Source organism: Haemorhous mexicanus, chromosome 4 (genome assembly GCF_027477595.1).
Source record: "Haemorhous mexicanus isolate bHaeMex1 chromosome 4, bHaeMex1.pri, whole genome shotgun sequence".
Lineage (NCBI taxonomy): Eukaryota > Metazoa > Chordata > Aves > Passeriformes > Fringillidae > Haemorhous > Haemorhous mexicanus.
Window position 1 is genome coordinate 27,560,580 of NC_082344.1, and position 17,447 is coordinate 27,578,026.

The window sequence follows — 17,447 nt, forward strand, 5'->3', positions numbered from 1 at the left end:
GCTCTCCTCCGTACACTCTGGTAACGGGGAAGAATCATCAGTCGCACATTGCAGAGCAAGAGCTTTTGGGGACAGCCTAAACGTTAGCACCACCTTTCCCACGAAGCATGAAAGGACTGGGTCTTGAGAGAAGAGACATCTCAGTGCTCAGACAACTACTCTTCCAAGGCCAGATTTTTTGAATACAAAATCACCAACAGAAAAGAACAAAAAGATAAAAGGAGCTGCATATGGTCCTTCTTCTATGAAGAATCAAAGAAATGTTTCAGAGGCTTAGAATGAAACCGTCTGAGCTCAGATGAGTCACTGGGGATCTTGGAGCAAAACAGACAATATGGATAATTGATAAAACAGGGACAGACAGTAAGAAGCATAGTCATGAGGGACAGTCGTGATGCTTGAAGAATATGATTGCTTTTGTGAGGAGTCAACCTCCCTCAGAACACAGTTGGACTGGTAGGAGGTCTGTTCAGAAACAACACGTTAGGAGGGAAGGACGAATGTAAGTTGGAAAGAAGAAGATGGATTAATTAAGAAAAGAAGTGGCAGAATTTACTCTCATCTACCTTTGAATCTGGCCCTGTTTGGAACAAGAGGTAGCACAATGTGATTTTTCAAAGGTACTGGTCAACCTAAATTATTTTAAGAAATGGGCTTAAAGTGGGAAAAACAAAACAAAAATAGCATTATCTTCATTACTGAATGAAACCTATGCTGAAAAAAGCTACAGTCTGGAGAGTAGGTCACTGGTGCCTAGGGAAAAAGTGTGATGAATTAAGTGCCAAAGAACCTGCAAATGTTATGAGAAGATAGATGTCTTTTGGCAGACTAATGCCTTGATTTTGTTTAAACTACCTAAACTGAGTAACTTAGCTTCAACAGCACAGTGAATAACTGCTACTGCTATAAAGTTTTAACCTTTACCCATTCAATTACTGTTAGACCGGAAAAGCTCTCCTCAAAGAAAAAAGCTTCACTGAAGAACTAGGAAGGGTGATATTCATATTCCAGATATTCTTAAAGATAAAAGAATATACAGACCTTGAGATTTAGAACACAGACACACACACCCACACACACCCAAGCTTTGTTTATGCAGTTGAAGCACATTTCCTTCTACCATAAAAATCTGCAGCAAGCAAAGGCTTCAGATCTTCATCAGTTCATTGCTACCTCAACCCAACAGAAATCCAGTTTATTCTTCACTGCCACTCCAACTAAGATAACCTGAAATTCTTTCCAAATGCTTATTTAGAAAATGAGACTCCAAAGTAAAAGGCTGACTTGCATTAATTGCTTATCCTTATCTGCTCTCCCACAGTTGTGGTCATCTTCCAGCCTGTTCCCCTAGCAACAGCTGGAGACCCCTGTGTTCTGGCCTTATCACTGTGGTTACTCTTCCTCTCGTGCATATGAAGAATATATGGCCTTGATGGCAGATGCATCAGGGAGCAGCCAGACACACCAAACACATGCCACCAGATGGCATCTTCAACCAGCTACATCTTAAGATCATGCTTTCAAGAAGAGATCCTGCATTTGATAAGAGCCTTGATATTCTGAAGCCTCAAGCTTCTAGACTAGAAAAAGCAGAAGCACTAGTGAAGACCAAGACTGGCGTCAATGATCTGAAAGCCATTTTTTCATTGCTAAAATCATCATTTTATTGAGGATACGTTTGTTCCCACAACAAGGATTCTGGGAGCCATAGCAGTCTTCTGCACCACGTCTGATGGCTCCTCTCCACATCTCCTTAATGATGTCCCTCTAATTTTACAATAAAATCTAGGGGCAATGCACTGGATTTTCAAAGAGGGACTACTGATTTACAGAGGATTTTCTAACATTTGATACTTGGTCCCCTGTTTAGAGGTGGGTTTGGCCATAACTAACCTCTGCATGTATTTGGAAATTTCAGTTTTTCTGCTATAATGAGAAAGTCTATTTCCCTTAGCAGACATCTTAATGAAAACAAGACAAACAAAAAAGCACCCCTAACTCCAAGTAATTCTACAAGAAACTGTAGACTACAAGCCTATTCTAATCTGCTGCTATCAATCATTGTGTGCTACAGTACAAATGTAGCACACAAACGACACCCAAATCTATAACAATGCTGGCTTTATTGTACTTAGAGACCAACCAAGTGTTTCCTCAACACTTACCATACTCTTCACCTTTCAAGAACAATTTTTGGTTATTTCCTGCCATAGGCACTGCAAATTAACTGCCTTTTAGAGACAAATATTTTCTTATTTGTCTAGAATTGAAACATTTTCTCTTCAAAGGAGTTTTACCCTTTCAACAGAAGTTTTTTAGATTGTCTGGGGGAAAAAATATAACCTAGATTTATGTATGCAGGCTGATGTCACAAACAGCTCTTAGGCCTTCCTCTCTACACTTTCAGTTGTGTACCCTGCACTGAGACTAGTTTTTTTCCCCTATTAAAGTCTGATGAGAACCAAAGGAAATGAAGTGGAACAAAGAAGCTACATTAGCTTTCATAATTTATTGCTTTAGACAACTCCAACTATTGCCTGTGACAGGAATCAAGCCAAGCAGAAAGCAAATGAAAGTGCTCTGCCACTTTGTCAACAGCCATTTCTGTGGCCACCAGCAATGTCCCCAGCCCCTGTTGCCACACTAAGCTCTTGACCTGTATGTACAGGGGGCACCAGATACAAAGGAGAACATGCATGAAAAATGAACTGAAATGTGCTGTGTTGCTTTCTTAGGTTTTTTAAAATGATACACTTAAGTGTTCTTAATACAGGTTAGCACAGAATAAATCTGAAAGCTGACTGAATTTTATCTCCTTGATTATTCAGAAGAATTTTTTTTTGTTTGGATGAATAAGCTCTTGTAATGAACTCTCACAAGCCATTCATTTTGACATCCAAATTCAACCTATTCTGATTGAAGCAATACTTTTGTAGTGCTTTCCATTTGTAAAGGCAAAAATTTTTGCAGAAGTAAATTAGGAGTGAGAAGAGTTACGTGTAAGAATGATTGTCAAAAATTCAACATGGCAACTCTCAGAAGTACCATCTGAAAGCAGCAATGCTGGGACACTTAATGAGCAAGACGGATTCTCCACAGCACCTTCCCTTGTGCTGAGCACCGTGGCTGGTTTTGACTCTCACAAAGGCTCTGAAACTGGAGCTTAGTCCTTTGCCATTCGCCCTTGGGTTGCCTGCTTTAAAGATGACATAGCTGGATCTATAAAAATCTCACAGGAAGGAACAACACTAACTTAAGCCAAGCAATCCGCAAGGTTCAACACAACAGCTAAGTTCAGGATGCAATAAAGAAAGGGAAAGACAACATGTCATAGGACATAGACTCCTCTTGAAAATTCAATCAATGCTCAATCTTCTTTAGTGGATGAGAAATAAGATCCTCTTCACTTATCAAAAACATATTATCAGGAAGAAATTAGCACCCCAAGTGTATCCATACATGAATTTCAACCAGATTTAGATGCCTAAAGCTGAGAAGAGAGAGGCAGGAACAAACACAGTCAATGCAGAGAGAACACCAAGGAATAATTTGAAACTCACCATTTAATGTTTTAATGCCTTACAAGATGCACATAATGACCCCCATGTCAAAAGAAAATGTTATGGCTTGACACACTAGCAGTACAAATTATGCACATTATTGCCAGAATCCCCTGAGACACTTCCCAAGACTTTCTGAAATCAACTGCAGATTGAAAAGGTGTTCCTGTTCAGCCAAACTGATCTTCCTATCTGGTACACTTATTTGGAGATCATGGAGTTTTTTAGGCTGTAAAGAACATTTTAAAATATTATTTTTAAAAAACAAATTTAAATGTATTGAACTACAACAGCTTTCTTTTTCATTTAAAAAGGCTTCAGGGGATATTATATACACCTGGAAGCTATTCTATAAATGCTTTCTCTAGATAAATACAGAAAACCAAATAAAGAAAGCATGTGTCTCAGCTCTGGTAATATTTCTTAGAATAATTAAAATGCTAATGCAAAAGCATGTAAAGGCAGGAAGAAGTAGAAGAACCACCCACCCCAGAATAATGTCCTTCTATAAGTATCATTTCCAACTTCTAATGTTCTCTGATTTATGCTCTAAGTGATGACAGGTATGTTTATAGTATCTCTTTAAGAAGGAACCTATTAGTTATCTCCTTTGCACTTGCCAGTGCTTCTCAGCAGGTTTTGGTGAAAGGTTAGACACACAAAAATAGGGCACAGATGAAGGCAAGAGACAGCTGGTGTTAGCTCCAAATGCACAACCAGACTCTGAACAACAGAGGCACACCTCTGCACAGCGATTCCCAAATCAGATGAACACGGTGGTACCTCCAATGGCAACAATCAGCTAACACAAAATGCTGTTTGTCTCTGACTTGCTATTAGTCCACCCCCTCACACTCCTCTGACTTCTTTTCTTTATTTCTGTACTGCAGCCAATTACAGCTGTTGCAGGTACAGTGTGATTAAGACCTAATCAATCCCCCTTTCAGCCTCACACACATATAAATCATGACTCTATAATTATTTCACATTCAATCAAGATGGGGAACTCTGTTTTGTTCACCTGTGACTGGTAGATATTTTATTTTCCAAGGGGGAAGGCAAACATAGGCTGGAATTTCCCCCTGCCTCCTTCTAGTTCTTACTCATTTCAGTAGCTCCTCCGTCCAAAATGGATGGAAGGAGGAACATGGGTGGCTGGGATTTCAGCAGTGATCCCACTGCATTCCCACATCCCTTACTAATATAGACTACGACCTAAGACTGAGTTAAATTAACCGAGGTGAGAATCAAAAGGAGGAGTAACTGGGCAAAGCTAAGAGAACACAAAAGGCAAGAACAAAGGTTCACTCTTCTTAATGAGGATTACACAGTACAAACATCATGGTTATTTTCAAAAAAGAACTCAAGTGTCAAAGACTCAGGTCTAACTCAAGCTGTGCCACTGACTACAAAATTGCAAAGCAAGTAAAAACTTTACAAGTTTCAGAGAAATATTTGAGAATCTATAATAAATAGCACTGCTATGATGTACTCTGTCTGCTTGGAATAGTCCTAGAAGAAATGTTAATGTGCTATACTGTGCTGTCAGTATTTACATGATGAACCACCCACATGCTTAATAAAAGATGGCAAGAACAAAGTCCTGAAGGCTTAGGTGTTTGCAAGCAGTTGTTTTTGTATTTTTGCTGCTGGTTATTTTTTTAAATCAATGCAATTTCTGTGCTGACTTGAAGCCCAAAATATATTTGATCTTCCATTTCACAGCATCAAAATAAGCTCCATAATCTGAAGGGAATCTCAGATTCCACAATTTCAGTTTGGTTTATTTGACTACAGTTTTTGCACCAAATAAAGTGAACCATAGGTAGATCATTTATAAGAACAATTGAGGTAGTTGTAAAGAATCCCATCAGTAGCATCCACTGTCTTGGCAATAATGATAGATTTAAGCAGCTGCTACTAGAAAACATCAGCTCTGCCAAAATGTCAGATGCTAATGGCTGAAGCAGTTCAATTAAGCTACAAGACAATTGCTTTGTTCTACCAGGGATGCAGGCACACACATTTCAATCTATATCTGGAACCAACAGAAGCACTTAGGGAAGGAACAGATAAAAAAAATCTGATTATATACAGCCTTACATCTTCACCTTCTTACAGAAGAATCAGATTTTAAGCCACAAGTGATTTGAAGCATTGAGTTCTCAATAAAGCATGCAAAATAGCTGGAGTTGTGTCAGTTTTAATCAGCAACCCAAATAAAGGATCCAATCAAGTTCACTTTAGCTGTTCAACAGTATGTTTATATGGTAAATTACTTTAAACATAAGTTTAAATGCAGGTTTTCTGTAGTTTAATGGCCTTCAACAGTGATAACGTAATGGAAAATAATTGTGCAACAGCAAACTGTGTTTACGCTACATTGAGAAAAGAGGATTTCTAACACGTTTTAAAAAATTATGGCAATCCTTTCACAAAGTCTAATTAATTTGAGAAAGCATATCTGCTTTCTTCTTGCTGCTTCTGCTTTCCTCTCCTATCTGCTCTTATATAGTAAAAACACGTAATAACAACTGGACTATCATTTGTTTTCAAGATGGATACAAGAGTAGGTGGTGCTATTAATACCTTCCCTTTCCTCCACTTCCCAGTTCCAACCTGCTCTGCTGAAATCTCATCTATGTAAATGAGATTGTGAATGGATATTAAGAAAGAAACAAGTAAAAATTCACTTCAGACATTACCTCACTCCAGGCAAAGTTAACTTTCCTATGATGAAGGAGAATTAACTGCAGGCTACTAAATCTGAGGGTGAGACTAATTTGCAGAAATGTGTCCCGGTCTCAGGTGTTACTGGTAACTCAGCAACTCAAACTGATATAGTTACACCAGGAGCATTTGCAACTCTCATGCATTTCCAAGATACAGAAAAAAGAGTTGTACTGTAACCTGTCCTGTTCTGAGGGCAGACCCCATCACATGCTCACTCTTAGTGCCACAAACAAAATTAAAAACGCTTTTTCAAGATAACTATACTGAACGTCCTCTGGCAAAGAAGGGAAAAGTCCAATTCTTATCCTCAAAAGTGGCAGGTATCTAGGCTTCAAACCAGCAATTAAGCTTTAAGACTTGTGTGTCTGAAGACACCAGCCTTATAACACTTTACAATTTGATCGTGTATGTGATTTTTTTTTTTTCATGGCACATATGTAAAAATTTTAGTTATACATATTCTGGGAATTCAACAGTTTCTTCAACAGTGATCACAGTACATGGGGTTTAACCCTAGGTGTGAAATAAAGAAATTTTAACTATAATTACTTTTACAGAACTGTTAATTTCAAACAAACTCTGCTGTGCAAATATGGATAGATCTAACAATTTGTAGGTCTCTAATAAGCAACCTTGCTTATTTTCCACACTGAAATTTTATCTTGAACTGCTTCAAAGGTAAAATTCAGAAAGAACTGGTTTAGTTTGACTCTCAGATTGGATCAGATCATTCACATACATACTAAATTCAATGTAATTTTAAATGCTATTCTCTTTTACTACAATGTGGGCATAAATACTTCTCTTAGCTCATCTTAACATTGATCACTTCAGCTAGAAATTCTTGCTGTCTACAAAATTTTAGCTTGCACAGCACTAGCAACCTACTAACATTATTTCATGCTACCAAATGAGAGACACTGGGCAAAGGAAAAATATATGTGGCACATGAAGAAAAATTCAGGTCCATGATACCCTACCATTCCACTGAATAAGGTATCCAGAGAATATCTGGAAGCCTCACAGATCATAAAGGCACATGCTGACAGGAAAGGGCTTTCCCTCTAGTTTTTATGGACCTGTAATGCACAAAAGTTCCCAAAGGTCACCCAAGCTGCCACAGTTGTTCCCACAAAGGCTTGTCCATAAATGCCTACAACCTTTTCCCTCTCTCATCAATTTATCTTTTGAATTATAAAACCTCTGTGAGTTCACAAAGACACAAACATCACAAGCAACTCAAGTATTTAAGTTGGATCTCCATAATGCTGTAGCATCGACCAAGCCAATGGAATTTTTTACCCAAAGATAATAACTTGCAATAATAGTGCAAGTGTGTGTACCCCCTTAGCATGCACAAGGTTAGCACTTCCAAACCTACAGGATACAAAACCCCTACCTTACATTATGTGATGCAAAGGGAGTAGCAAGGAAGACTCTGCAAACTGCAGTGGTTTCCTTGCACTTACCACAGCCATAAACATCGGAGCTGCAAAAAACAGGACTACGAGAGGAAAATATGACCAGGGAGTTCTGCAGAGACTGAGACACTTTCTACACTACAAGAATAAGCTTGTATTCTGTCTTGCCTGATGCTCTCCTCTCTTCATCTACCAAGTGCATGCACCTGGCAGTTCAGAAAGCTTTGCACACAGGCTAACACAGAGTCAGGACTTCCTCAATTAAACATGTTTAGAATGAAAGTATATGCTGTTTTTACCTATTTTCCATTTTTTTCTAAGTGAAGGAGTAACAGATGCTGGGTCCTGTGCCTGTGCATAGCCTGGCTACAGCCACCAAGCCAGAAACCACTGTCACGGACACTGCTGGCGGGGCAGCCACACAAACAGAGTGGAGAACATCTGTACACAGACAGCTGCCTCTGTAATACTCATACATTATATTTCAATACACATACTAAAAAGCACAGTTTTATAAAGATGTGTATGACTTAGGTTTTAGTGTTCTTAGTTTATTGGAGGACACTTTCTTTAGTACTGATGGGCAGAACTAGCTAAAAGACTGCACACTGAGCACAAAAAATGAGATATATCAAGTGTGACAAAAAAAAGGGCACATGTTAATTACTTTAAAAAGTAATTCAACAGTAATATCAACAGGGAAAAAAGACTTATCTTAAAACACCAATACATATCTTACAAGCTTATTCACTTGTGCAGTCATATTTGTAAGAGGTATCATGCTATTTCCATTCACTATCTGTAAATCTAACAATATCCTCAAGGAAAATAATCTAAAAAGTACAAGCAAAGATGTGCCATGATAGATATTAGATAAATATATCATTTTACAGTTCTAGGTCCATCCTGTAGTTATGTATGTCATTTAAGGAGGTATACATTGAAGCATAAAGAGAAAGTCACCCATGCACTGAAGTCTAGGGGACACATGCTTGGCATGCAGTTAAGAATGATCAGTAATCAAGGAGCACATTTTAGATTTGGGAGAGCCCATAAAACCATGCAGTCAGTCATCGTGCAAAGAAAGGGCAGTGTGTATCACTCGCCCAAAATCACTCTGTATAGTAATGAACCTCTGTAATAAGGCTACCTAGTCAATCATCAATCTGGCAATCTCAAGTGTACTTTGGAGTGTGACTTCAGTAAAAATTGCCATCAGAGTGACTCAGAGATAAAGCTCCTTAGCCTTCTAGAAAGAAAAAACAAAACACCCAAACATTAAAAATGAGCCAATTTCTCCATGTGTCATTATACTGTTATGAACATAACACAGGACTGGAAATCCTAAGGCTGCCATAAAGACATCTGTCCACTGGACACCTGTAGTCTAGTGGTAGATCAACCTCATTAAACACACAAGCTTCAAACGAAGTCTGCATTTCAAGTGAGGAGGTTACAGATGAAGTCAGTCAAGACAACATTGCACCTCATGGTTTCCCAGATGCAAGAAAAGTCCTGACAGGAGGGCACTTGGAGTCTCTCATTTCAGGCTCAGTTCATACCCCTACCAGTGAGCAGCAGCCCAGTGTAACTGCAGGAACAGCTCTCTGGGTCTGTAAGCCAGACCTGCAGTGCATGCAGGGAGCAAACAATGACAATTTGAGCTACACTCAAACGGGTTGATCAGGAGTACTTCAAAAGGCTTATAACCTTGCCAAATTTGAAAATTAAATGTATTCATTCAAATGGCAATCACATTGATGGTTCCAGCTAACCACAGATACAAAGTAAGTTTTATACACAAATGCAAAATAATTTATTGTGCATGTCCCATTAAGGCTCTTTGCATGACTCACAGCCAATTATCATTTTGTCACTCGAATTCAAGCTTTGCATGTACCCACTTCATTGCACATGACTTATAAACAGAACTCTGATACTTCTTCTGAGGACAATTTTATTACCCCTTAAAATAAAAGTGAAATTTCCAATGTCTGGATGGTTGCACAAGGCTTTAAGAAAGAGCTTTTCATATTCTTTAACACTTATCAAGTATATCACTCTAATAATCCACAATGCTATTACTTCTATAGTTACACTTTTCAATTTTTCTTCTTTTTGATGATCACCATCTTCTAAGCCAAAGACAGGAATATATTTCTAAAAGATGAATGCCTCTCCCACAAAGAATCCCATTGCTTCTCTTGTATTGAATCCTAAAATTTATTTTCTTAGCCACGCTATCAGTGGTTTTGTTTGTTCTTCCCAATGTTTGAAAAAAGCTTTCCTCTATTGCATAGCTATTTCCTGACTGCCTGCATACCTGGCACTTCCACTACACCATCAGTCAATTGATATTCTCTTTATCCAGTCACCTGCTGTCATACTACTCATACAAAGAAAATTGTCAGGCCCACAACAACCATGCCTCACAAGCTTTCTTAACCTCCCCCTCACAATTTCAGTTCTTCCTTCTTTTGATGATCACTTTCATAACTACAGCTTTCATGTTTGTTCACACAGAAGATTAGCACTTTCTCAGCTACCCTGCTAACACGCATCGGGAGCCCAGCTTTCCTCTGCTGGCTTAAAACAAAGTAGCTACCAGCCACCCTGAAGAATGCTGCAGTATCACAATCACTGCATGAGAATAATTTCAAAGGCAGGAACAAAGCAAGGTGTAGGCTTAACTGAAAAAAGAATCAAAGACTTATATTATACCAGTGTTACACAATGGGGTAAACTTCAGGAGATTAATCCCCAAAATATAATTCAGAACAATTCCAACACTTTCAAATGCATTTAAGAAAAATTTTGAAGAGAAAAATTAAAGAGAGAGAGAGAATGAACATTAAACATAGGCTTATGGAGATCAGCTGGGACACAACACACCAGAGCTGTCCCCCTACAGCTTACATCTCTCAACGAATTTAAAAAAAAAAAAAAAAAAAAAAGTAAAAATTACTCCAAAAAAAAAAATCCATAAAGAGGTAGGATTTTCTGTGTGTCTGACACTCAGTTACGGACAAGGGTACTGCACCTCTCAAACTTCTTTGATTTATCCTGAAGTGTCAAAAAAAAATATATCTGCAGAACTTTATTTTCAGTCAACTAAGGGTCCTTTTATTCATTCTGTTTTCTTTATTCATCCATGAGCTGCAACATGATTGACATCTTTTCCATCAGAACTGTACAGCAGCATGACAAGCTAATTATTACATAAAAAATGATACACATTACCTCTCCAGGTCAAGCTACAATCCTCTAGTTGGATGTCATTTTGAAAATTACAAGCTTTAATAAATTGTGCATCATTCTAGTCCAGACACTACACTCAGCTTCATAGAAGGTTTCATGAAAATGAAGGTTTTATTATTTCTATGCAGTTTTTGCTACCAGTATTGCTAATAAAACTGGTTACCCTTCCTCTGCAGTAAATGACTATTTCTAGTACCTTTATCAGGGCTCTTGAGAAGCAAAAGTGATGAAGGGACCTGACTTCTTAAACCAGGCTTTATAATTTGGCTTCACAGTTTAAACTGGCTGGAATTAGATATCTTTTTTCCCCTAGGTAACTTTCTATGCCACAGATCAATTAGTTGTCAAAAATGCATTCATATCTAGTAGCAACAACAAAATATGGGAGGACACACATTAGAGCAAGCAAATGCATTCATACATTCAGAATGCAGGCAGAGGCAGGAGACAATTAGAGAAGGAAATTCAAAAATGAGGCATTTCCTGAGGATTAATGAGTGGGTGGTAGTGTTTGATAGTCAAGGGCAGGATGGGCTCCGCAACCAGCACAATTCATTAATCCCCCAGGCAACACAAACTGCTAATTTTTTTCTGCACTTCTTATTTTCCTTAACATCTAATTAAAATTTCCACTAAATTTGACACCATAATTCCCTCACAGAATCACAGAATGGTCTGGGTTGGGAGAGACGTTAAATATTATCTAGTTCCAACCCCCCATCATGGGCTGGGTAAGTCCCACCGGACCATATTGCTCAAAGCCCCATCCAACCTGGCTTTGAACGCTTCCAGGGATGGAGCATCCACAACTTCTCTGGGCTTGTGCCTCACCACCCTCATAGTAAAGAATTTCTCCCTAATATCTCATCTAAACCCACCATCTATCAGTTTGAGGACATTGCCCCTTGCCTTGTCACTACATGCTTTTGTAAGAATTCCCTCTTTCAGTTTCCTGTAGGCCCCCTTCAGGTACTGGAAGGTGCTATATGGTCTTGCTGAGGCCTTTTCTTCTCCAGGCTGAAGAGCCCCAGACCCCTCAGCCTCTCTGCAGAGGAGAGGTGCTCCAGCATCCTGAGCATCTTTGTGGACCTTCTCTAAACTTGCTCCAACAGGTTCATGGGCTCCTTATGTCAGGAGCCCCAGACCTGGGTGCAGCAGTCCAGGGGGGGTTTCCTCACCAGTGCAGAGGGGCTGGAAGAGAATCCCTTCCCTTGCTCTGCTGCCCATGCTGTTTTTGATTCAGCCCTGGACACAGCTGGCTTTCTGGGCCACAAGTGCACATTGCCAAGACATGCTGAGCTTCTCATCCACCAGTATTTCGAAGTCCTTCTCATCACCTCTGCTCTCAGTCCATTTTCTGCCCAGCCTTTATTGGTGCTTGGGATTGCCCCAAGCCATGTACAGGTTCTTACATTTGGCCTTGTTGAACTTCATGCCATCCAGAGCCCAATGCTGTCTGTATGTCTGAACAGTCCTGCTATGATAAATAACATCTATACAACTACAGAATTAATAGCTGGTGCAAAAGGCCAGGTAACTTTTCACGTTTCAGAAAGTAGTTCTAATTTTCTCCTAAAGACTAAAAATGTTCCCTGCCTTCGAAACAGACAGGTCTCAGCAGATGTAATCCTTTCCTTTAAATTACAAGCTGTCTGATGGCCTCCATTACCCAGTGGCAGCAGACAAAGAGCGAATCAAGTGTTGGCGAGAACAACTGATTTTCAAGCTGCCTTTCAGCGCCTTAGGAAGCCACACACACTAATGCATTACCAAACATGTCCCAGCCAGCACCCATTCCTCTCCATCCCCATAACTTCACACTAACCTGTGACAGGTGCATCTATGTCCAGCAAATTCTTTTCCTGGCGAAGAATTGAAGCTCCCTCTGTTATTATTCTCAAAGCGACACTCTCTTCCAGTCTCCCTTCTTTCATAAGGTGTGCCTTTAAGATATCCACACGAGGTTTTCCATCATTATCAAACACTTCCTTAGCTGTGAGACGGTGACTTGGAGGAAATGGGACAGCTAGATGGAAAAAAACCCAAAAAAAAAAAAAGGTCATTCTTTACAGAAAAGCTTCTATTACTGACACATTCAAAACACATCTTTGCTGCAGAACAATGTTAGCAAAGATTTTCGAGTGCCTCTTACAATTTGTGGTTTAAATTGTACACAGACTCCCAGAGAAACCATTAAAGTGCATGTATTCTACAAGATATATTATTAACACATGCAAAAAATAATTCATGCTTATAAAAAATTGAGAGTAGTATTTAGGCCATAATTACAGGTAGATACATTCAAGTAAATCCCCCAAAAGGCATGGGAATACCAGGGAAAGGAGGGAACAGAGTTTAAATTGCTCTGGTAGAAACAGAGAACACTGACATCCCCTTCATTAATGGCATAAAATGCACAAACAAGCGCAGTATTTAATATCTGTGCGTGGACATGCATAGATGCACTCCAATTAAAATTCGAAAACCAAGACAGAGAGCTTTCTAATGAATTTGGGTAGAGGGATGTAAGAGGTTTTCCCTGTATAAGTAATAGCTTGCTGCACAAGATACATCCGAAACCCATCAGTGCTGAAGGGATCACTGCAGCACAGATGGGGCAGAGGATGCATTAGACCGAAGTTGGAAATAAAAGGATAAATACGAATCTTGTCCTGGCAACATGGCAGCAACCTGCACACTGTCCTCAAGTAAGGTCAGAGGCATAAACCTGTATGTTCCTGCTCTCCTGAGGCCAGCTGGAGCAAGAAGGCTCGGAGGTGGGAGGTGACGCTGTCAGTTGCCAGGATGAGGCTGGAACATTATCCCAGCTTAACCCCCTTTCCCTCCCAGGTCAGTCAGAGTGGCATTAGGCAGCGCCCACCTCACCAGCCACAGGGTAATTATCCTGATCCCTGCCAGAGATGCAAGAGGGTCAGGTTGTTCCAGAGCTCCAAGCAGGAACAGGAGGTGGCCACAGGGCTGGTTTCAGCTGGTCAGATCTGCAGTGCAACCCTGTCCCTGCCAAAGGGTCTTGTCCCCTGTTTACTGGCAGCTTCGCCCCATCACAAGACATGAGACCCTAACACAGCAGATCAATATATCCATAAGCTTCAGTTTTCTTCTAATTTCACTAGCAGTGGACTGCAAAAACCTATAACTCACACTCATTATTTCAAATTCAAACCCAACACTCTTATCTTCCACTACCAGAAGTAACAGAGCAGAAAATAAAAAATTACACCTTACACAGTTATTTTCCACTGATATTTTTGACACAAACAGCTTCAGAAAATGCCTTTCCCCCCACCTCAATCTTGTTTTCATCCCTTTTTGCTGCTTCAGCATCCATCCACTGAAATAATCTGGTGGGGACTTATGAATGTGTCTGAAATACACTGAAGTCTGTCTGCTCTCAGACTTAAACACAGGGCAAAAGTGAAAATTTATGAAATAAACAATTTATTATGCAACACAGAAAGAGAATAATCTTTTCTAAAAAACAGAAAGTAAGTGATAGCTGAGCAGTTCTCTAACACTCAGTCCTCTTTCTACAAAAACAAAACTCTGTAAGACTACCTAGTCCTAATGATCCTGCATTTCCAGCATGGAGAAGGGAGGAAGGGGAAAAGTTGGTACATATCTGCAATCACTTTGGCTGGAATAAGCACATACACCATTAGCTTGCATTCCTTAGCAAGACAATGGCCACTGCTCCTCCTCAAAGGCATGATAACACACAAACCTATGCAGTGCACCAGTACTTTGAGGTAACTACCATATATGCTTGTATGCTGAAAGGAGATTTTTACATTTATCAAGACAGAGCAAAACACAAGATGCAATGACAATAGCAAACAGAAGCTATGACATAAAACCTACTGATATAGAGAAAAATTACATATGCTGCACGACTGTAAGGGGTCTGCAGGCAGAGCTCTAACAAAGATGTACCCATACCTAATTAAAGAAAAAAAGATACTGTTCCAGCAGCAGATGATTCATGATTAATTAGCAAAAACATGAGTGACTGAATAGACCACAAATTGCATCTTCCATTATGAGAATATTAACTTTGAATGTACACATACACAGAACTTCCACAGAAGAACAATGTAAGAAATGGTCACATTAATGCAGAAGTCTGTTAAACATCATTTTTACTAATAACACCCACAAATGCCTGTATCAACCAAAATCCTTTTATAAATACAACAAACATTTAACTTCCGTTGCTTTATAGAGACCAATGTTACCATCTGAATACACAGGTATCCACCTGTTTCTCCATTCCTTTTTTTTTTCTGCTTTTTTAAACCTATCATATTAGCATATATAAGTAAATAATAACAAATGCAATAAATTTGACTCTTATCAGAAATAAACCCTAGAATCTCATCAGACACCAACTGTGCACACAATACACAATGAGGAAGAGCACAGAACTGGGAGAGGAGGCCACCAGGGAAAAGCAGGACGAGGAAGGAGTGGGGTACTGAGCTGCCAGCATAGAGCTCCTTGTCATGGCACAGCCTCAGGGGATGTTTTTGTAAAAACAGGCAGGAATCTATTGAGCAAAGGCCATAAAAAGGGGAGAGGCAATAAAATGTGCATCTACATATAAGACCTATTTTTAGAAGTTTAGTGACAAATCTCACTACAAGACCACCACACAAGACTCATGCATGCCTAATCATACTCTGTAAAACTTAAAATCTGGACTGGTGTCCATCTCATCTATATTACTTTCTTTATATTGGCATAAAAAACAAACAAACAACTATTTGCCAAGTGAAATACTACCCTGGTGGCTTGGTCATAAAACACGGGCCACAACCAAATGCAAAGAAACAAAGTTTAAAACGCATGACCTCAGCCTGTCAGTAACATTCTCCTGAGATTCAAAAGCACAAGAAAATTCTCTTTAACCATTTACTAATGGGGATTTTTCCACTTGGGTTTTCAGGTCTCTTGAGCATGTTCCAGCAAATGGAGGAAAAGATCAACCTGTTCTTTTACTGTTCTTGCAGGCTCCTACAAAACCCATGTCATCGCTAACACAGCCACTGCAAAGGTCAGACATGGTTACTGTTTCTCTCAAATATTAAGCAGCCACTCTGGAACAAATAAATAAACCATAAAGAGCTCTACTTAATTAGAGTGGACCATGTGTGCACGCATAAATAAAATACAAGCATGTGGCAAAGCAAGCATTATTTGTTTATATATTATTCATTTTAAAATGAAGCTGTACACTAAATTAATACTCTCAGAGGAGGCTGCCCATAAGAAAAACTCTCTTTCATCAATGTTCAAGTTCCCAAATTATCTCCCCCTGTAATGCTAGTCCTATAATTTTATGCAATTTATGCTGCACACCGTACTTTTATGACAAATATAGGTTTGCTTTTTTTCTTGTAAGGAAAACACACCAATAACATCTGCTAACATCTCAACAACCCAATGCACCACATTTGTCTGACAGCAATTTGCAATTCTCCATTTTGAGAAACATTTGCACTACAGCCATGCCTACAGCACAAGTTATTAAACACATTGACACTATGCCACAGGTGAAAAAAAAGTTAAAAGGTCACTCTGCAGCTTTGGGTTTTCTACATCTACTTCTTCAATAACCTTCAGACTCGGCATGCATAAAACTTTCCTAAAACTATGATAAAAATCATTTCTGAAATGCCTCCGAAACAAAACTGTATTGTTGAAAGACAGGAACATTTTTAATAATTAACTAACAAGTTTTGCAATCTGACTTGGAAAATCTACACTCATTTTATAATCTGTTTGAACATATAGCATAACCTTGAGCATTCCTGCTGACCAATAACACCCATACTGGAGTTTTTACTATTCAATTGGAGTTCTGCACTTCTGGACCATATTGGGTCTGACAAAACCTACGCAGCAACACAAAGATGCAGCTGAAGATCAGCTTTTCAACCCAAAGACATGAATTTAACATTACCTAATTCCTGTACAGTTGCTGATGAACTTCTGTTTTACATGGTTTCTATGAACCTAAGGGGAAGGAAAGATGACTTTTTTTTTTTCAAGAACACTACTTAATTCAGGTGACAGACCGACACAAGTAGATGAGTCACCACCATCCACAGCTGCTAAAGGGGAACAGAGTGAAACCCCCAGGCAGTTCAGGGCTCACCAAAGCAGTGGAAAAAGGAAAGGGAACTGCCAAAGATGCTCAACCATGCAGGACATGGAATTCTCATATGACAAACATCCCCTCTCAACAGATTTCCTCAGGCACCACATGGATAATGCTTTCATCTCCATACACAAGTTTTCTGGAGACAGATTCAACCATTCCAACACTGAATCACTGCAATCTCTTTTTTAACCTGCATATTACTTCCTTAGCAGGTATATTTTTAGGAGTACCATACAGAAAGTTGAGTTATTCAGAAGACAAAATTTCTTTACAATATAAAATTTTGTACTATAG

The 17,447-nt window shown here is 39.2% G+C and overlaps 1 protein-coding gene across 1 annotated transcript in view; it reads right to left on the reverse strand.

Moving 5' to 3' along the window:
- Positions 1 to 17,447, reverse strand: part of PPP3CA (protein phosphatase 3 catalytic subunit alpha) — a 170,031-nt gene that overhangs the window by 87,341 nt on the left and 65,243 nt on the right. Inside the window, exon 2 of the mRNA XM_059844181.1 lies at positions 12,798 to 12,998. Within this exon, the coding sequence (XP_059700164.1) occupies positions 12,798 to 12,998 (201 nt within the window). The remainder of the gene's footprint in view (positions 1 to 12,797; positions 12,999 to 17,447) is intronic.